Below are 16584 nucleotides of genomic sequence, written 5' to 3' on the forward strand. Positions count from 1 at the left end.
TCGCTCAGCTGAAGAATATAAATGTTATGAATAATTATATGACATCAAAACTTCACGTCAATCTTTCAGCATTTTGTTTACGAGTTTAAGGTTTCTTTCTATAAAATTTATATTTATATATTGTGCATACCATTATTTCACCTTTTTATTAAGTATCTTATACCAATTTTAGTTTTCATGAAAAGCGCTTTTCATATTGAGGCACTTACAGAAAAATACTTTGATATATAAAAAAAAAAGTTGCACTCATAATTAGCCTGTCGTAAATATTAATGTACCTACACCACTGTAAATACTTTTCCGCCCGAAAATGCTTTCGATAACACTGATCGCAATTTGCAAACACTCTGCGTTTTGCTTGATGCTAACACACACAAAAATATTTGTATTTGTAGAGTAAATGAAACAAATATTATCACTTCACTTACATAGATATGTGTAAATAACTCCTTTTTAATTTTTTTCTTTTTGTATTCGAATACAAAATTTAACTAAGTACCCAAAAAAAACAACGGATTTAGACAGGAGAAATTTGTTAAATTTGCAACAAAAGAATAATATTTTTAGATTGTTTGGCATGTTTCTTTTTGGTCATAAAGTCAAATGAAATACAACAAATTTATATATAGGAGTCCGCTTTTTGAAAATTTATGAAAAAAAAATAATAATGTATATAGTTTCGTAGAAAGTGTACTTAACAAAATGAACTAAGTAAATGATTAGAGTGACTTAAAAACTATAATTATTTTGTAGTTGTTGTTGTTTTTAACTGCGTACATCTCACGATTACTTGGGGATTTACGAGGCTTTCATTACAAATGTAAAAAAATTTAGTTTTGAATGATTTTTGTGTTTTGTTAAGGTGGGCGTTTGAAATTGCTTTAATACACGCACACTGGTCACGGGATAGCACAGTCAATTTATCGTCATCGTCATTAAACCGCAATTATTATGAACATCAACAACAACCAATTCTAAGCATAAACAGTTTATCAATCCATTAATTGTCGTATTTTGAAATCTTCCAAATCTTGTTGTGGTATCAGACGTAAATTGAAATCATTCGCTAAATGCAACACTGAGTAGAAAGCAATAGAGGGCGAAAGCGCTTCTACCATATTTTGGGACAATATGTCAGGCAGGTGTTCGTATACGTCTTTGAAACTGGCCATGCCCGCTACGAAGTGTTCCTCCTGTATAATTGGATGTTGTGGTATCTGCTCCGGCGGCGTTGGTTCCTTGATTTGCTTATTTATTAATTGTGTGCAGCAACGTTTTAAATTTTTCATATCGATAACTTTGGCACGCTTCGCAAAGGGCACTATGATTTTGGTGACCTGTGGATTGTAAATAAAAAGCATAAAACACTAATTAACTCAGATGAGAAATGAAGAGTTAGGTTTTGTTTTTTTCAAACATTAAAAACCAGTGCTTAATCGCAGGATTTCAATTTTTTATAAACAATTAATTGTTAGTTATTTTCCCAAAAATCTGGAAAATTTTCCTGATGTCGCCATTTTGTTAATTTAAAAGAAAAAAAACTTCGATCAGGCGCTAGATTATCTATTGATAAAATTAATTTTTTCCGATTAATTTTTAGATGAATCTCAAAGGATTACTGATGGTCCCCGCAAGGAGCTTCAGTTGGAACTGGATTAACACAAGCGACCATTAGTTTTAAAATTATTAAATGTTTTCCAATTTTCTATCAAGTCCAGTCGAAACCTTATTTAATGATGCTATATTTTTACTTTTATAAAATAAAATAATTTACTGGCAAAAATTGTTATTATTATTTAAATATTTATTTTGAAAGTTTTTCATGTCACTAACTACACCTAACTCCTGAATACAACTCTGATCATACTGACACTACATATATAGGACATTTAGTGGCACTCACCTGACTTGGCGCACCATCAAAACTTGTTGCGATCTCCAATACCGTATTGTTCGCAGCATTATCATCACCAACGCCATCTAAATTTGGCGGCTCCAGTTCATCATTGTGGCTGAAAACATTTTGCGAAGCGTTACCCATATTGTCACCAACCATGCTAGCATTTCCACCCATGCTATTCAAGCCACCCGCATCACCACCACCCATATCGACACAAACGCCATCATCGTGATCACCGAAATGATCATCAGCTGCACCCACATGATCATTACCATGTATACCATCGCCACCGGCCAACTCAATGTCATCATCTTCAACGACCGGTTGCACTACGGCGCTCGGCGCACACTTAAATTTATTAAACATTTCCGAATCTAATTGCAAATCGGTCGGTAATTTTAGCTTGCGTTGATCCCATTTTTTATGATAATTTGCTTTACGTGCTTTGTACTTGTCTATTTTAATGAAAATATCGTCGAATTCCTGCTCAAATTTCAATTGCTTTGAACGTTTCTTACTTAGAGCATGACCACGACGTGCTGGTGCCCGTTGATTATTTACACCCTGTAATGTCGGCGCCGTAGATGGACGCGGTCGTGCACGTTTGAATTTCCAATGTGATGGACCGGCCCAAAATTGAGATATTTTATCTAGTGGTCGATATGAATATTCGAGTTTTGAAGTTGCGTCAACCGGACGTAAATCTTCCAGCAAAACTGGTGCTTTGCGTAGGCCTCGACAATTATTTATAGCAGTACGCTCCTCTATAGAAGGAAAAAATTATAATAATAAAGTAGCGTTTAAAAAATTAGTTGTACTTATTTTTATTTAAATCTTGTTTATATTTATATCCTGAATAGGGTATTTAAGTTTGCCGCGAAGTTTGCAACATTCACAATATATATATAAATAATCAAAGTCTATATATACGCGAACTAGTCCCTCAGTTTTGAGATATCGATCTGAAATTTTGCATATGTCATATTCTCCCCAATACTCATTTGTCAGAATCGCCAATATCGGAAAACTATAGCCAAATCTGCAATACAAACTGAAGTTCTTGTATGGATTTTTTTTTTTTTGAGAGGGTATCTTCACGAAATTTGGCATAGATTATTGTCTAAGGTGACGCTACAATCTCAGATCAAATTATTCAGGTCAAATCTCTATATTATATAGCTTCCATACAAACTGGTCAATCAAAACACACCATATAGCTGATACACAAACTGGCCGATCAAAATAACACAAAAACTTTATACACCCTCTTATGCTGTAAAAATGCACCTGTAAAGTGTCGGCGCAACCAAAGCTAATGTTTTTTCTTGTGTACAAATATAATTACCTGTAGTCAACTCCTCGAAATCATTATAGTCCACATCCAGCATAGCGGGTTGATCATTTAGTGATGGCAGTGGCTCACATTCCGCGTTAATATCAAACGCCATGGACATATGCTCACCACCACCATCACCACAATTACCACCATCAAATGGACCGTCTTCAAACGGTACATCCAAACTACTACGCAGACTTTCCGGGTTATCATTATTGTCTGGTATAGCCTCAGGTGTATCGGAGATCACATATCCAGTGTGCAGCGGTCGTAGTTGCAACTCATCAATTTGTTTTATTTGCACTAAGCGATCGCAAGGTGCCCAATTCATTGCGTCCGCTGGTATTTCCGCAGGCGTATTTTCAGGTGCCGGCGCCTCTGTATAATCACAACCGGCCTCTAATGCTTGTGCATCCCAAAACCGAAATGTTGTACGTAACCGTAACTCAGATTCGGTAGTCAATAAGATGTTATTCATTAGTCGATTTGAGGAATTTATTGAACCAACGATAGTATTGAGTTTACCAAACACTGGATCCTGTAACGGTACTGTATCTAAACGCGCATTTAATGTGTCCTTATTTTTTGTGATTGTTGACACAATACGACGCGTACGTTTCGGCTTGGTTTTGGGTTTTTCAACCACTTTTTCACCATTCTCATTCACGACCGCGGCGGAAGCATTTGGATCTGCATTGCCTTCACCACCCGTTGCCACGTTGTCATCATCATCACTTTGCGCCTGACGATCAGCAAATTTCTGAGCATTTAGACCTGCAGACATACGTAACACGTCCGTGTGTACAGAGTCGACACGAAGTCCATAAACTTTGGACGAAGCTTCTAATGAAGAGCCAGCCACCTACATACATATATACATAAAACAAACACAAAAATCCGTTCATACCATATTTAAATTTAAAAACAAACAATACACTCACCTTAAAATTATTTAACGACTTGTGATGGCGATCGAGTAGCGTAGATAGCGTATCAATTAACGACAATGACCACGCATTATCCTTACTAAGTTTGTTTCCGTTATAAATTTCCAAACATTTCTTCAACGTCTCATTATCTTCGAACATGGACTCGCGCCCGCTGCTACTTTGTAACATAGTGCGCCGACGCGCCTGTCGACGTTCCTCATCATCATCATTTAAAGGTGTAGCCAACAGATTTGTGTTGACATTACGCGCTCCTTCACGGTATATGCCCACTTCGGAACGCCGCAATGGCGTATCTGTGGTAGGCGTCATGTGTATCGTAGCAATATTTGGATGGTTGAGTTTTTCTGCGCCAACGAAGCCACTGGTACTGGCTTCCTGCGCCCTTACCTTACGCGGTTGAACCACGGTTGTTGTTTGTACTGATATAGGCTGTACCAAAATATTATTGACCAACTGTTGTTGCTGCTGAACCTGCTGCTGCTTCTGCTGTTGTTGTTTCCAATGTCCGACAGTTGTTGCCAAAGACGAGCGTCCAGGCGATGTCGTCACTTTCGCGTACTGTGAATTCATACAGATAGTAGGTACTGTCATTGAACGTTCACGAACTAAAGGAAAAATTTAACTAAATAATACAATAAATAGCTAATAGTTAATGAGCTAAAAACGACTCATTTCTACAATCCATTAATTCGGTTCATTTTTTCGCTGTCTTTATGCTTGTTGTCCATCGTGTTCATCTTTTTCAATATTTTATGTGCTCATCTTTTGTTTTCGCATTCGCTGAGCGTGGAACTACTGCGTTTACAAGAATACTCACTCAGTGCAAATACAACAACAATACTCACTTTTTTACGTACAACTAGTGATTTTCTTATTCGCAATTTCACAATTATTCTTAGAACTGTAATACTTTTTGTTCACAAAATTTATTAGGAAATATAAAATTTTACAATGACAATTTGAAAAATTTCACGTCCGAATATTTTTATCTTAATTAAATGCGTAATTTGCCCGCTCGTAGTTGCTCCTATTTGGCATTGTTTGCTATACGAAATTTCAGTTGTTTTCAAATAAAGTTAATCTGACGCCACAAAAGTGTGTCGCTGTTGACGTTTATCAAGTCAAATTTCAAATTCTAAGGAGTGCGTTCACGCAAAACAATACTTTTGTGAAAGTTTTCTCCGCTTTATTGTGGGATATATTGATTCATAGCTTGTCTGAAAATAACTAATAAAATGTATAATATGCTTGATAAAATTTACAAGCATGATATTTAATCATAATAAAATATAATTTAGCAGCGTCATCTTGCGGTGAGCATTTCGCACACATACGAGTTGTAGTGATGTATTTACATGCATCCATAATATATTTAGCATAATAAATGTGAATCTAGATGCATTGGTAATTCTTAGCACTTAATTAACATTTTAGTCCATAAATAATAACAGACAAGAATTCTGAAATTGAATAGTATACTTTCATAGTGCGTTTATTTAATACTTACCACCCTGACGAATTGTAAACAAAATGGTTTGTTGATGAAGAAAAGAAGAAAAACGATACGTAGAGAAACTGCAACTAAAACAAATTGAGTTTTGTTTACAAACAAGAATAGATTCAAAACGTAGAGTCAACTGTCAAACGATCGTACTTGTATCTGATTGCAATGTCTAATTACAATATTAAAATAATAATGATGAACGAAATTTTCAAGTATATAGTGAGTTTCACTCAACATTAGATTTCAAAATTGTTATGTTTGTTAAGAAGAAAAAATAAAACAAATATTCTTGAATTAGAAAAGATATTAGTAACTGGCAGCTGAATGTTTCTAAAACATTAAATTTCCATGAAGAAATATTAAAACAACACGGCAATGGCAGCAATTAATCTGAAGCCTCTCGGAAAAAATCAAAATTATGTCGTTAGATAATGGTTTTGCTCGGATAACGCTGGGGGGCTTTTTAAAGTTTTAATATTTCACATTTTGGGAGCACTTTGAAATAAAAACAAATCGATTTTTCGTGAAAATAATAACAATTTTGAAAAAACAAACTCTCCATGTATAGAAATAGTGGTCCAAATTTCAAAACGATCAGTGCACCAATTTTAAATATGTTAGTTGTGAGGAATATTTATTTCTAAATATAATATAATCTCTTTTTTCAGACATCATAAATTCAATTTACATTATTTGGAGGGAAATTTTAAACAAGCTTTTAACGTTATTTACCAGACATATTATTAAACATAATATTCGCATCAAAATAAAAGACAATTTAAGAAAAAAATTTCATTTTTGAGGCCTCCTTAGTTGGGGGACCTAAACTATATATTTACCAAACACAAAAAAGAAAATTCACATATTTGAATATGCCAGGTTAAAAAATTATATATACATGCAATTTTTTTTTTTTTGTTTATTCAAACATAAACATTTAGCAAACTATTTGTTTACTTTAATTGCAACTCTGCATACCGGCTTTTCTATCGGCTGCTTATACGGCATTTTCTAACGTCATCAAATTTTCTCTCAGCTGTGTGGGTGTATAAGTAACAGCTACTTTACTTTAGTTATTTTCATTTTTATGCTATTATGTTCAAAAAGTTTATTATTAAAGTTAACTATTAAAAAAAATCGATATACGGAAAGGAATTGTATATTTATATGAAACACATGCACTACTCTGGTAAAGATTAATTTTTCGCCGAAAACATGTACATAAGGAAGTGGAGTAAACTAGTAAGAGATAAATGTATGACAAAAATATATTTTTATTAAACGAGGCTTAATTTTAGTTATTCATATTGCTGGCGTTGCTAAGTAAAGAAAGTGGAGCGAAGACCAACTCGAAAAATGCTGTAGTAGAGGATATAGCAGATTTTAAAGATTTCAAAAAACTAATACGTACAAAAACCAATGTATTGGTGTTGTTTGTTGCGGGGGTGAAGGAAGCACCTGTTGAGTTGAAGGTATTTCGTGAAGCAGCAAATGTAGTACGTGGTACAGGTACTATGGTATTAATTGACTGTATGCAAAGTGAGCGCAAGAAACTTTGTAAAAAGTTAAAGGTTTCCCCCACCGCTTATATCTTTAAACACTATAAAGATGGTGATTTTCATAAAAATTATGATCGTCAAGTTAGTGTTGCGTCAATGGTAAATTTCATGAGAAACCCCACCGGTGATTTACCATGGGAAGAAGATCCTGATGGTGCAGACGTGCTACACTTTGATGACTACAAATCATTCCAACGTCACCTGCAGAAGGATACGCGCCCAATGTTGCTAATGTTCTATGTACCATGGTGCGGCTATTGTAAGCGGCTAAAACCCGATTATTCTAAAGCGGCAACAGAATTAAAAGGTAAAAACTATGTTATTGCTGCAATGGATGTCGAGCGTACAGAGAACGCACCTGCAAGACGTGCCTATAACATTACAGGTAAAAACTGTGTTTAATGGAAATACGATAAAACGAAATCGATTTATTGGGTTTTTTTTTAACATTAGGTTTTCCCACAATATTGTATTTTGAGCGTGGACAGTTAAAGAGCACGTATGAAGGTGACAATAATAAAGAGGGCATTATTTCATTTATGAAAGATCCAGATGCAGCTCCCGTTCAAAAGGAAAAAGAAGCTGATTGGTCAGCTGATCCGAATTCTGAAATTGTACATTTAACAAGTCAAGGTTTTGAACCTGCACTCAAGGATGAGAACTCCGTTTTGGTTATGTTCTATGCGCCCTGGTGTGGTCATTGTAAACGCATGAAGCCCGAATACGAAAAGGCAGCGTTAACTATGAAGGAACGAAAAATTCCTGGTATATTAGCCGCCTTAGATGCCACTAAAGAGAAAACAATTGCTGGCCAATTCAACGTACGCGGCTATCCAACGCTTAAATATTTTGTACATGGCGTTTTCAAATTTGATGTTAACGTGCGAGATGCAGCGAAAATAATTGAGTTTATGCAAGATCCGAAAGAGCCACCACCACCACCGCCACCGGAGAAGTCGTGGGAGGAAGAGGAGGGTAGTGAGGTGCTCTTTCTGAACGAAGAAAATTTCAACACATTATTGAAACGTAAAAAACACGCGCTTGTGATGTTCTATGCGCCTTGTAAGTAAAGCAAAAAATTTATTTTATTTTAATGCATTCCCAATAAAATTATTTGGCAGGGTGCGGTCATTGTAAGAAAACCAAGCCAGAATTTAGTGCAGCTGCTAAGGCATTAAAAGACGATCCACGCATAGTACTTGCCGCTGTGGATTGTACCAAACAGCAAACCCTTTGCAAATCTCATGGTGTTAATGGTTATCCGACTATTTTTTATTTTTCGTACCTAAAAACGAAAGCCGATTACAGCGGTGGACGCAGCAGCAAAGATTTTATTTCCTACATGACAAACCCAAACCTTTCGGCCAGTGAATCTGTGCATGTCAAGCATAAAGTAGATGAGCTGTGATTTCAGTATAACTATGTAATCTCAATTTATAAGTTGTTAAAATATATTTCAAATTAACTACTACCCAGCGAAAGTAATCTACAAATGAATCTAAAACTTATTTTATACTTACCTAACTATTAAGTTAAAATTTGATACTTGTGAGCATTATCTATAAGTTATCCTTTATATACTCAAGTGTGATTGTTCTTACAGTGCTCTCGAATTTTGATAAATAAAATCTATCATGTTAAGTATTCAATTCGTATTAAAATAAAATGTTTCTTAGATTTCAAGTATTTTTATAAAATGCTGTCAATTTAAACGTCATTGCATAGGATAAAAAGCCATAGCCTTTGCGGTCACGTAGAATTGAATGTCTTAGGAACGGCAACTATTGTTATGTGCAACTATTACATTCCTTCTTTACTTTTCTTTTCAAAAAAATCGGTAATTAATATCAGCATTATTAAGCAACAGCTTTTTCTTTGAACACACTGAACAAAACATGAATATTTTTCGACAACTTAGTATTAAAGTGAAGGTGCTAGTGTTTGGACGTATTTCATTGATTGTTTCTGGCTCTATTGGAGTTGTGAACTAGCAAATACGATCAAAACAAGAAGACTGTAAAGAAAGCTGCAACATGTTACGTATATTTGATATTTTTAAAATTATGTTAAGTTCAAAACGAACTAGATAGACCTCAAGTATGTCCCTAAAACTGTTATTTTAGCAATTCCTATTTATTTTCGAAGATTTCTAACTGCACTTGGAACCATTCGCTATACCGCAATTACTTGCCACTAATTAATTTATTAAACTATATTAAATTAAAGTCACTCCACTTTTGTTTTCGCGCACAAATTTTCATTCGAACGATATTTTTCTATATTTTCACTTATATTTTTCATGTTAGAAAATCAACTCCTTATACTCTTGCGGTATATGTAATTATTTTATATTTCATATTCCAAATGCAAGATAAATGAAACGTCTCAGCTGTTTGCAACAGTTTACCGCTTTCCACCAACGCGTGGCGCAGATTTTTGCGTCACTTTAGCAGCCTTCTGTTTTGGTGCTGCCTTAGCCTTGGTCTGGGCGGGCTGTGTAGTCTTCTTTGCAGCTTTAGCGGCACGTTTTTGTTCCTTAGCGACTTTGATAGCCTGATCGCGTTGAGCTTTACGCACTTCAGGTTTCATGTTACGCTTAGCCAAAATTTCGGCAAGCGATGCACCGACAATGGCACGCTGGAACTTTTGAGTACGGCGAGTACGTTTCTTCGTGGTCTCTTCCTCGATACCCTTACGGTGCTTGCGACGGTACAAAACAGTCCAGGTGACCTTACGTGGATTGCGCTTCATCAGGTAGGAGCGTTCACACTTCTTGTCGAGAAATGTGAAGGTCTACAAAATGTAAAATAATCAGTTAGCACTCTATTTTAAACAATAATAAAATTATTACATACCTTGCCATCAATCTTGACCATGGTCTTGCCATGACCGGGGTAGATTTTGTACCCACTGAATGAACACAATCCGATTCTGCAAAAACGAATAAAACACTATTAGTTGGCCACAAATTTCATTATGCACAATTATTTTTTGTTACAAATATAACGAAAATGCATCGTGATTTCACTTTTCGTATGTGATGTTAGCAAAATAAAGAAATTAAAAATTACAATTGGCGAATAAACTTACTTCATCTTGCTATTGTTGTCAGTAGAAAGAAACGGAAATGGACGAGATGTTGACAGCTGTCACTGAATTGTCAAAGTTTGACAGCGAAAGCTAATTGCTTAGCGTAGCCCCTAGCGGCTGATAGCTGAACAATGTTGGATGGGGGATATGTTTCAACGGGTGTTTTATATGAAGAATTATTAATATAAATTTATAAAGGATTTATAAGGGTCTGGTATCGTTGGGGAAATAAATTTGAAGAGTTTGTTAACTATTAATTGATTTTGTACCCAACAGTAAAACCATTACTGATCGTATGTATGAACATCTGCATAAAAATATATTATTGTTTATTATTTATTATAAAATATTGCCAGAAATGTCCTTTAAAGAAGCGCATGCGCGTGCAGAGCAGTGTTTTTGTATTAGGGATCCAATAACAAATACATTGCAAAAAAATATATTTTTTGCACTTTGACGTCATAGTATTGAGTTGAAAATCAACAAAGCAACAATATAAACTTGTTTTATTTAAAGTTAATTTTTTAAAGTTTATAATATGAAGTTAACTTTACGACGTTACTCCTTATTATTATGTCTGCAATTTACATTTTTGTTAGCGGATTTGTTTTTCAACACCTTTGCGCATATTTTTCTGAGTGAAAAACTTCAATATTCTATTGTATTATATGTGTAAGTAGTATTTTGCAATTTTACTAAATTTTGATAACAGTAATAGATTGAATTTAAATTTTTCTTAGCATTCAAGACGTTTTCATTATTTGTGAATATGTGTTCTTCACTTTTGCTGTGCATTCAACTTGCGTTTATGAGGTGAGCAAAACTACCAAAATGTTTAAATAAAAATGTTTCTATATTATAATTTTTGCTATAAACATAATACATCTCAACAATTTATTTACCTCCAGGTCGGCGGTGCCTCTGTAATTTTCCGAAACTGTAAGTTCTTCCTAATCACTATTCTGACATATTTCCTACTTTCGGCTACGCAACATTTATGGATTGTTTACAATGTGATGTGGGTGCCAACTGCAGATTGGTCCAACACTTTAACAGCATTGGCATTTGTACAGCGCCTAGGTATACATACATATATTATAATTAATTTTAATTTAATTTTTTTTGAATTATATCCAATTGTATTTTTTACTTTCAGTATCCTTTGTTTATTACTATACCTGTAAGCATACGGCTTTAGTTGTATCCGATCCGCGTTATTATGAGGAAAATATTGATTGGATTGCCGAACAATTGAGTGATAAGTAATTCGCATCTAGGAGAGAATGTTAAATAGCTTAATGTTGAATGTTGAGTAGTTAAACAAGATATAATTCATTAATTTACGTTTAAATAAAGTAATCGCTCAAAATAAAGTTATCTTATTCAAAATGTACAAAAATGTTTGCACTTTAAAAAAAAAAAGATTGATTGAGAGTTTGGCACAATGATATAAGTGGTAAGAATTTCATTTTCCGCTCACGGATTTGTGTCGCGGCCTCCTTCGTTGTTGGCCCTAAACTATACATTTACCGAAAACATAATTGAAACTGCGATGTAAATTAAAAAAAAAAATATATTAAAAATTTTTTATTGAAAAAATATTTTTTACATATAATTTTTTGCAGTACGATATTTTTCAATAAATTTTGGTTTTATTTACTATAGTATATAGTACACCTTTCCAAACATTTACCAATTTATAAACGAAAAATGCAACACTTATCAATCCGTAACAACTGTTTTATTATCTGTCAGAAAAAAACGGAGAATTTTGTTGTGCTACCACCGGTTGTTAAACAAAAAAAAAAGCTTTCTTTAGTTTGCATTGATATTTTTTACTTTATTAAATTTTTATTTATTTACCAGCATTATGGCTGATTCCTTGCATAAAAATTTTGAAACACTCCGTAGCATATTCGAAGAAGTGCTGAAAATGAAAAACAGTACTGGCGAACGTGATCGTGCAGATGAATTGACCGAGAAGCGCAAGTACGCGTCACTGCTCTTCGTGCTGATTAAAAAAGTAAATCGTATGGTTAAATACAATTTACGTTCCGGACGTGAAGATTTACATCGTGAGAAGGTACGTGTGGACAGCAATCGCCTGCACTTGCAGAACTTACTGTACGAGGTTAACCATTTAAAGCGTGAGATACGCTACTGTCACAAGTTTAAAAGTCAGGATGAAGATATTGAATTGGTGCCAGAAGACGATCAACTGCAAACGGAGGATAATAAGTCCTTAATGCCCATAGACATGACGCCGTTGTCAGGACATGCCAAACATTTGGCACGTCTCGAGCGCGAATTAAATTTACGCAAACATTTGTCGGCACAATGCAAAGAGCTGCTCAATACTAAACAACAGGTGTTTAGAGATATTATTTTGAAAACGGAAAAATTGACTTCGTTTGCACCGTCATTGCGCACTCTATTGAAAGCAACACGTCCACTGCAAGATGCACTACAAGTACCCATGGACCGTGATTGGAAATTGCAACAGTTGGTGCAGTTGCTACCACAACCACTTTATCTAGTTTATATGAATTTACATGCACTGGAGTTAGCAAAAGAATGCGATGTTTGTGTTACTGTAGTGGGTAGTGAGGATGATGTACGTCAATTGGAAATGGCAGCACAGACGGAGACTATTAAGAGTGGCGCCAGTTCGGACACGGATGAGATAGACGTAGGTAGCGTTACAAAGAAGCGTAAAACACATGGCGGAAATAGTGATTTACTTGTAGACCTAATGCAAGAACAACGCAAGCGGGTTTTACAACCACACCCGCTTGAGGTGCGGTTTACGATTGGGAATGGTACGAAAAACACGGAAGAATCTATAGCAATTAAATTGCGTTATTTTAAGCGTTTGGGCTTTGTCACTGCTGCAACGGTGGTAGGTTTGGGTGAAACAGAACAAAATTTCGCCGATGCAACACTCACACAGGATGTGCTTAAATATTTGCATGATGAGGATGTCGGCGATACTATACCAGTGCCAGGGGCAGAATATGAGTTGAAAAATATTAATATGACAACGAAAGAATGTTTAGATTATTTAAAAGCTAAAGAGTATGGACGTTCATACCGCTGGCTGCAGTCCATGTGTTGTATTGAAGTTTTTCATGAAGTTGGTGGCGATACAAATGCTACTAACACACCACCAACAGAACAGCCGAAATTGCAAAAGCTAATACCCGATTTAATAAAATCTATACAACAATTATGGAATTCACGCTTGAACTTAATTAAACAGATACGTGCTTTAGTACAAAAGCATATTGATATGTATCTTAAAGATGAACGCTTGCCTACCACACGTCCCGCTTGCAGTCTCGTACAGTGGACAGCGCTCACTTATGAGGAATATGTGGCATCATCGCCACATGTGGATAAAGACCTGGTTAATGGCAATCAGCTATTCTATCGCGCCGTAGTCGTACGCGGTTCTGCTAAAATGGAATGTCTCGTAAGCATAAGTAGCAAATTTCCAACCGAAAGTCCTCATTGGTTTATCTGCATATATTGGAATGGTCAACATAATGCTATGAACAGTGCCGCTGTAAAATCGATGGAGTTTTGGACAAATTCGTTGACACAGTCGCAATTGCAACATCCATTGGCTTTGTTAGCGACTCAACTTGTACGGACTATGTACAGTTTTGACATATTTTTGGAGACGGAGGGACCACTGTACAATCCAGTTGAGTATCATCGCGAGAAGCACTACATAAAGGCATTCGCAAAACGTATACGTGCAAGACCATATCGCTATATCGAAGGAGGCACCGTTAATACATTTAAACAATAGTATATAATAGTATATAAGATTTGTTGTTCAACAGTTTATATGCTTGTGACTAGGGTTGTAATAAAAATAAAATAAATATAAAAATGTTTATATAATCATTTGTCAGAATCGCTATACGGAAAACTTTTTATTTGACAAATTACTTAACGATATTTGTTGATGTTGTTGTTGTTGTTGTTGTCGTAACGATTACCTAGTCCCCGTTTGGGTGATAAATTCTAGATTCGTTGTCGTCGAGGTCATCTAACGGGAGGCCCAGGAAACGAGCTGTTTCGACGGGGCCGGACCATAGGGAGAAGGGTGTTAGATGAGTGGGGTTTGTTGGGCATGCAAAGAGGTGGTAAGTGTCATGCGATTTGAGGATTTTGTTGAGGACCTTGATGAGATAGTTTACTCCCGTCGAGCCTAGATGTTTTAGCATCAGCATGCTTATTCCGTCAGGGCCAATGGATTTAGACGATTTGGCCTTTGTGATGGCAATCTGAACCTCCCCATCGGTGAAAGTAAGTGGCGCGCGGTCTTTTGGCATTTTGCGCAGACGTCGGGTAACACATCGTTTGGCCTTGTCAGTTGAAGAGTGCAGTGTAAACTGCCGGCTAAAATAGCTCGCGTACTTCTTCGGGTCCGAGGAGGCATGGCCATCGAATTGACAGTAGTCCAAAGCTTACTTACACCGGTGGAGAGGTTGCAGGACTTCAGGTGCTCTATCCATTTCGTCCGCTTATGATGGTTTACCATTTGCCGAATCTCCAAATTGAGATCCCTTATTCGGGGATCACAGGGATCGGCATGGCGTAAGGTGTCGCGCTCATTTGCTAGTACAGCTGCTTCGGCTGGGAATTTAGGGCAGAGTTCCGCGATTCTTCCAGCGGGTATGAAGCGAGCAGTAGCAGCGGCGATCACCTTGCGGAATTGACGCTCGCCAACGATGACGTCCGTAGGAATGGGTAGTGCGTTGAAGGTGCTCTCGGTAAATTCTGTGAAGCCGACCCAGTTAGCTTTGTTAAAGTTAACAAAAGTGCGGTTGTCCACAGAAATAAAGTCAGGAGGTTTCTCGATCGAGATAATTATGGGCAGATGGTCTGATGCGAGAGTTAGCATAGGTCGCCAGGTTATACTATTTATCAGACCACCTCTAGCGATGGTAATATATGGCAAGCTATTACAGGTGCCCATAATTCTGGTGGGGGCTTCGTCATTCATTGTGCAGAATGTCGAATCGTCAATCTGTTCCGCCAGCTCCATCCCCCTACGATCGTTTGACAGGCAGGAATGCCAAAGATCGTGATGCGCGTTAAAGTCGCCTAGCACCAAACGGTTTTCACCACGAAGTAGCGCATCTATGTTCGGGTGATATCCTGTTGGGCAACATGTAACTGGGGGGATGTATATATTAAATATTTCGAGCTCGACATCGCCTGACCAGACAGCTATACCCTGACATTCAAGGGTAGTGTCCCTGCGGTCGATATCAACATCGATTAGACGATATTGCACGGTGTTGTGCAATATGAAGGCTAAGCCTCCACCATTATCTCGCTCGCGATCCTTACGTAAAACGTTGAAACCTGCACAACTCAGAAGATCTGAGCGGCTCTTTAACTTGGTTTCTTGGACCGCAGCTATCGTTACGCGCTCCCGGCTCATGAATGCAACTATCTCCTCTATCTTGCTCTGAAGTCCGTTGCAGTTGAATTGTAGGAGTCGCGTTTGACGATAGAAAGTGACACCAGTCAGTGCAAGAATTGCACTTGACTGATGTGACATTCCGGCGTATTACGGTCTTACACACGGAACAGACTGTGCGAGGAACCAGGAGTCGCTGGGTGGTTCTCGCACGAGAATTGGAGCTGGATGAAGGTTGGAGGGGGAGGTTGGTCAGACTGGGAGTTATGTTGTCTGTGTGAGCTCCTTAGGGCCGTGGAGGTCCTTTCTTGGCTACTCGACTGGAGTGGCGGCACAGTGCGCGAACATGGTGCAGGTTGCACAGCCGTTCAGGCAGATGTCGTAGTATTGCGTTGACAGCATGGGCCCACGTAACTCGTGGTCCACTCCCTATGTGTCTTAAGGCCTGAACAGGTCTTAAGATGGCTCCATCCATTGCATGTATTGCACCTAACCGAGGTGGAGTTTGGATGGAGCCTTTTAGCGCAAACGCAGCAGTAGAATTCCTCGGGGCCCGGGTTGGACTCGATGCCAGCACGGGTCAGGAGGATACGCAGCAACCCTGCTGCTAGGCGTTGCTCCAATGACGACAAACTTAACCTAGAACTTACCCATCCAAACAGGGTTAGATCGTCGAAATAACAGCCCTTGGCCGGATAAAATCCGGGTCAATTCCGGTATCGCAGAACCGGCTGTTATGGGAATTGTAACGATATTTGTCACAGATTATTATCCGAGGCAACACTACAATATCCGAATATATTAT

At 37.1% G+C, this 16584-nt stretch overlaps 5 protein-coding genes and 1 long non-coding RNA gene across 7 annotated transcripts; 4 read left to right on the forward strand and 2 right to left on the reverse strand.

Annotated features, from left to right (window-relative positions):
• Positions 1-412: 412 nt before the first annotated feature.
• On the reverse strand, positions 413-5385 carry barr (non-SMC condensin I complex subunit H). 2 transcript variants are annotated; one of them, XM_014235066.3, is made up of 5 exons: positions 5032-5385; positions 4178-4744; positions 3246-4098; positions 1904-2664; positions 413-1337 (listed from the first exon to the last, which is right to left on the reverse strand). In XM_014235066.3, the coding sequence occupies exons 2-5, from the start codon at positions 4493-4495 to the stop codon at positions 993-995; spliced, it is 2277 nt and encodes a 758-aa protein (XP_014090541.3). In that variant the 5' UTR covers positions 4496-4744; positions 5032-5385; the 3' UTR covers positions 413-992. The 2 variants fall into 2 exon arrangements, with proteins under 2 accessions (XP_014090541.3, XP_014090540.3); XM_014235065.3 differs by lacking the exon at positions 5032-5385 and having other exon boundaries at positions 4178-4950.
• Positions 1307-2616, forward strand: LOC138856279 (uncharacterized). Its single transcript, XR_011395443.1, has 2 exons — positions 1307-1394; positions 1601-2616. It is a non-coding gene; the product is annotated as an uncharacterized lncRNA (long non-coding RNA).
• A 1332-nt stretch (positions 5386-6717) lies between the features above and the next one.
• LOC106617694 (protein disulfide-isomerase A5) lies at positions 6718-9842 on the forward strand. The gene is made up of 4 exons (XM_014235063.3): positions 6718-6932; positions 6989-7634; positions 7703-8311; positions 8371-9842. The coding sequence occupies exons 1-4, from the start codon at positions 6906-6908 to the stop codon at positions 8655-8657; spliced, it is 1569 nt and encodes a 522-aa protein (XP_014090538.2). The 5' UTR covers positions 6718-6905; the 3' UTR covers positions 8658-9842.
• On the reverse strand, positions 9485-10465 carry RpL24 (ribosomal protein L24). The gene is made up of 3 exons (XM_014235064.3): positions 10340-10465; positions 10105-10180; positions 9485-10042 (listed from the first exon to the last, which is right to left on the reverse strand). Exons 1-3 carry the CDS (start codon positions 10342-10344, stop codon positions 9653-9655), a joined length of 471 nt encoding a protein of 156 aa, XP_014090539.2. The 5' UTR covers positions 10345-10465; the 3' UTR covers positions 9485-9652.
• Positions 10466-10790: 325 nt separating this feature from the next.
• Positions 10791-11738, forward strand: LOC106617690 (transmembrane protein 138). Its single transcript, XM_014235054.3, has 4 exons — positions 10791-11011; positions 11080-11152; positions 11248-11419; positions 11496-11738. The coding sequence occupies exons 1-4, from the start codon at positions 10878-10880 to the stop codon at positions 11603-11605; spliced, it is 489 nt and encodes a 162-aa protein (XP_014090529.1). The 5' UTR covers positions 10791-10877; the 3' UTR covers positions 11606-11738.
• A 348-nt stretch (positions 11739-12086) lies between these two features.
• thoc5 (THO complex 5) lies at positions 12087-14267 on the forward strand. Its single transcript, XM_014235048.3, has one exon. It carries the CDS (start codon positions 12210-12212, stop codon positions 14151-14153), a length of 1944 nt encoding a protein of 647 aa, XP_014090523.2. The 5' UTR covers positions 12087-12209; the 3' UTR covers positions 14154-14267.
• The last annotated feature ends 2317 nt before the right edge of the window (positions 14268-16584 follow it).

The sequence above is a fragment of the Bactrocera oleae genome, chromosome 3, assembly GCF_042242935.1.
Source record: "Bactrocera oleae isolate idBacOlea1 chromosome 3, idBacOlea1, whole genome shotgun sequence".
In the NCBI taxonomy this organism is placed as follows: domain Eukaryota; kingdom Metazoa; phylum Arthropoda; class Insecta; order Diptera; family Tephritidae; genus Bactrocera; species Bactrocera oleae.

What these genes read in the sequence shown, in the direction of transcription:
- thoc5 (XM_014235048.3), top strand. Translation starts at nt 12,210, where the DNA reads ATGGCTGATTCCTTGCATAAAAATTTTGAAACACTCCGTAGCATATTC.
- LOC106617690 (XM_014235054.3), top strand. Translation starts at nt 10,878, where the DNA reads ATGAAGTTAACTTTACGACGTTACTCCTTATTATTATGTCTGCAATTT. An exon ending in TATTCTATTGTATTATATGT is followed by an intron (nt 11,012 to 11,079) that starts GTAAGTAGTATT and finishes AATTTTTCTTAG; the next exon opens with CATTCAAGACGTTTTCATTA. An exon ending in ATTCAACTTGCGTTTATGAG is followed by an intron (nt 11,153 to 11,247) that starts GTGAGCAAAACT and finishes ATTTACCTCCAG; the next exon opens with GTCGGCGGTGCCTCTGTAAT.
- RpL24 (XM_014235064.3), bottom strand. An exon ending in TGGTCAAGATTGATGGCAAG is followed by an intron (nt 10,043 to 10,104) that starts GTATGTAATAAT and finishes TACATTTTGTAG; the next exon opens with ACCTTCACATTTCTCGACAA.
- barr (XM_014235065.3), bottom strand. Translation starts at nt 4,777, where the DNA reads ATGACAGTACCTACTATCTGTATGAATTCACAGTACGCGAAAGTGACG. An exon ending in AGTCGTTAAATAATTTTAAG is followed by an intron (nt 4,099 to 4,177) that starts GTGAGTGTATTG and finishes ATATGTATGTAG; the next exon opens with GTGGCTGGCTCTTCATTAGA. An exon ending in TTGATGGTGCGCCAAGTCAG is followed by an intron (nt 1,338 to 1,903) that starts GTGAGTGCCACT and finishes TACAATCCACAG; the next exon opens with GTCACCAAAATCATAGTGCC.
- LOC106617694 (XM_014235063.3), top strand. Translation starts at nt 6,906, where the DNA reads ATGTACATAAGGAAGTGGAGTAAACTA. An exon ending in TAAGGAAGTGGAGTAAACTA is followed by an intron (nt 6,933 to 6,988) that starts GTAAGAGATAAA and finishes GCTTAATTTTAG; the next exon opens with TTATTCATATTGCTGGCGTT. An exon ending in TGTGATGTTCTATGCGCCTT is followed by an intron (nt 8,312 to 8,370) that starts GTAAGTAAAGCA and finishes ATTATTTGGCAG; the next exon opens with GGTGCGGTCATTGTAAGAAA.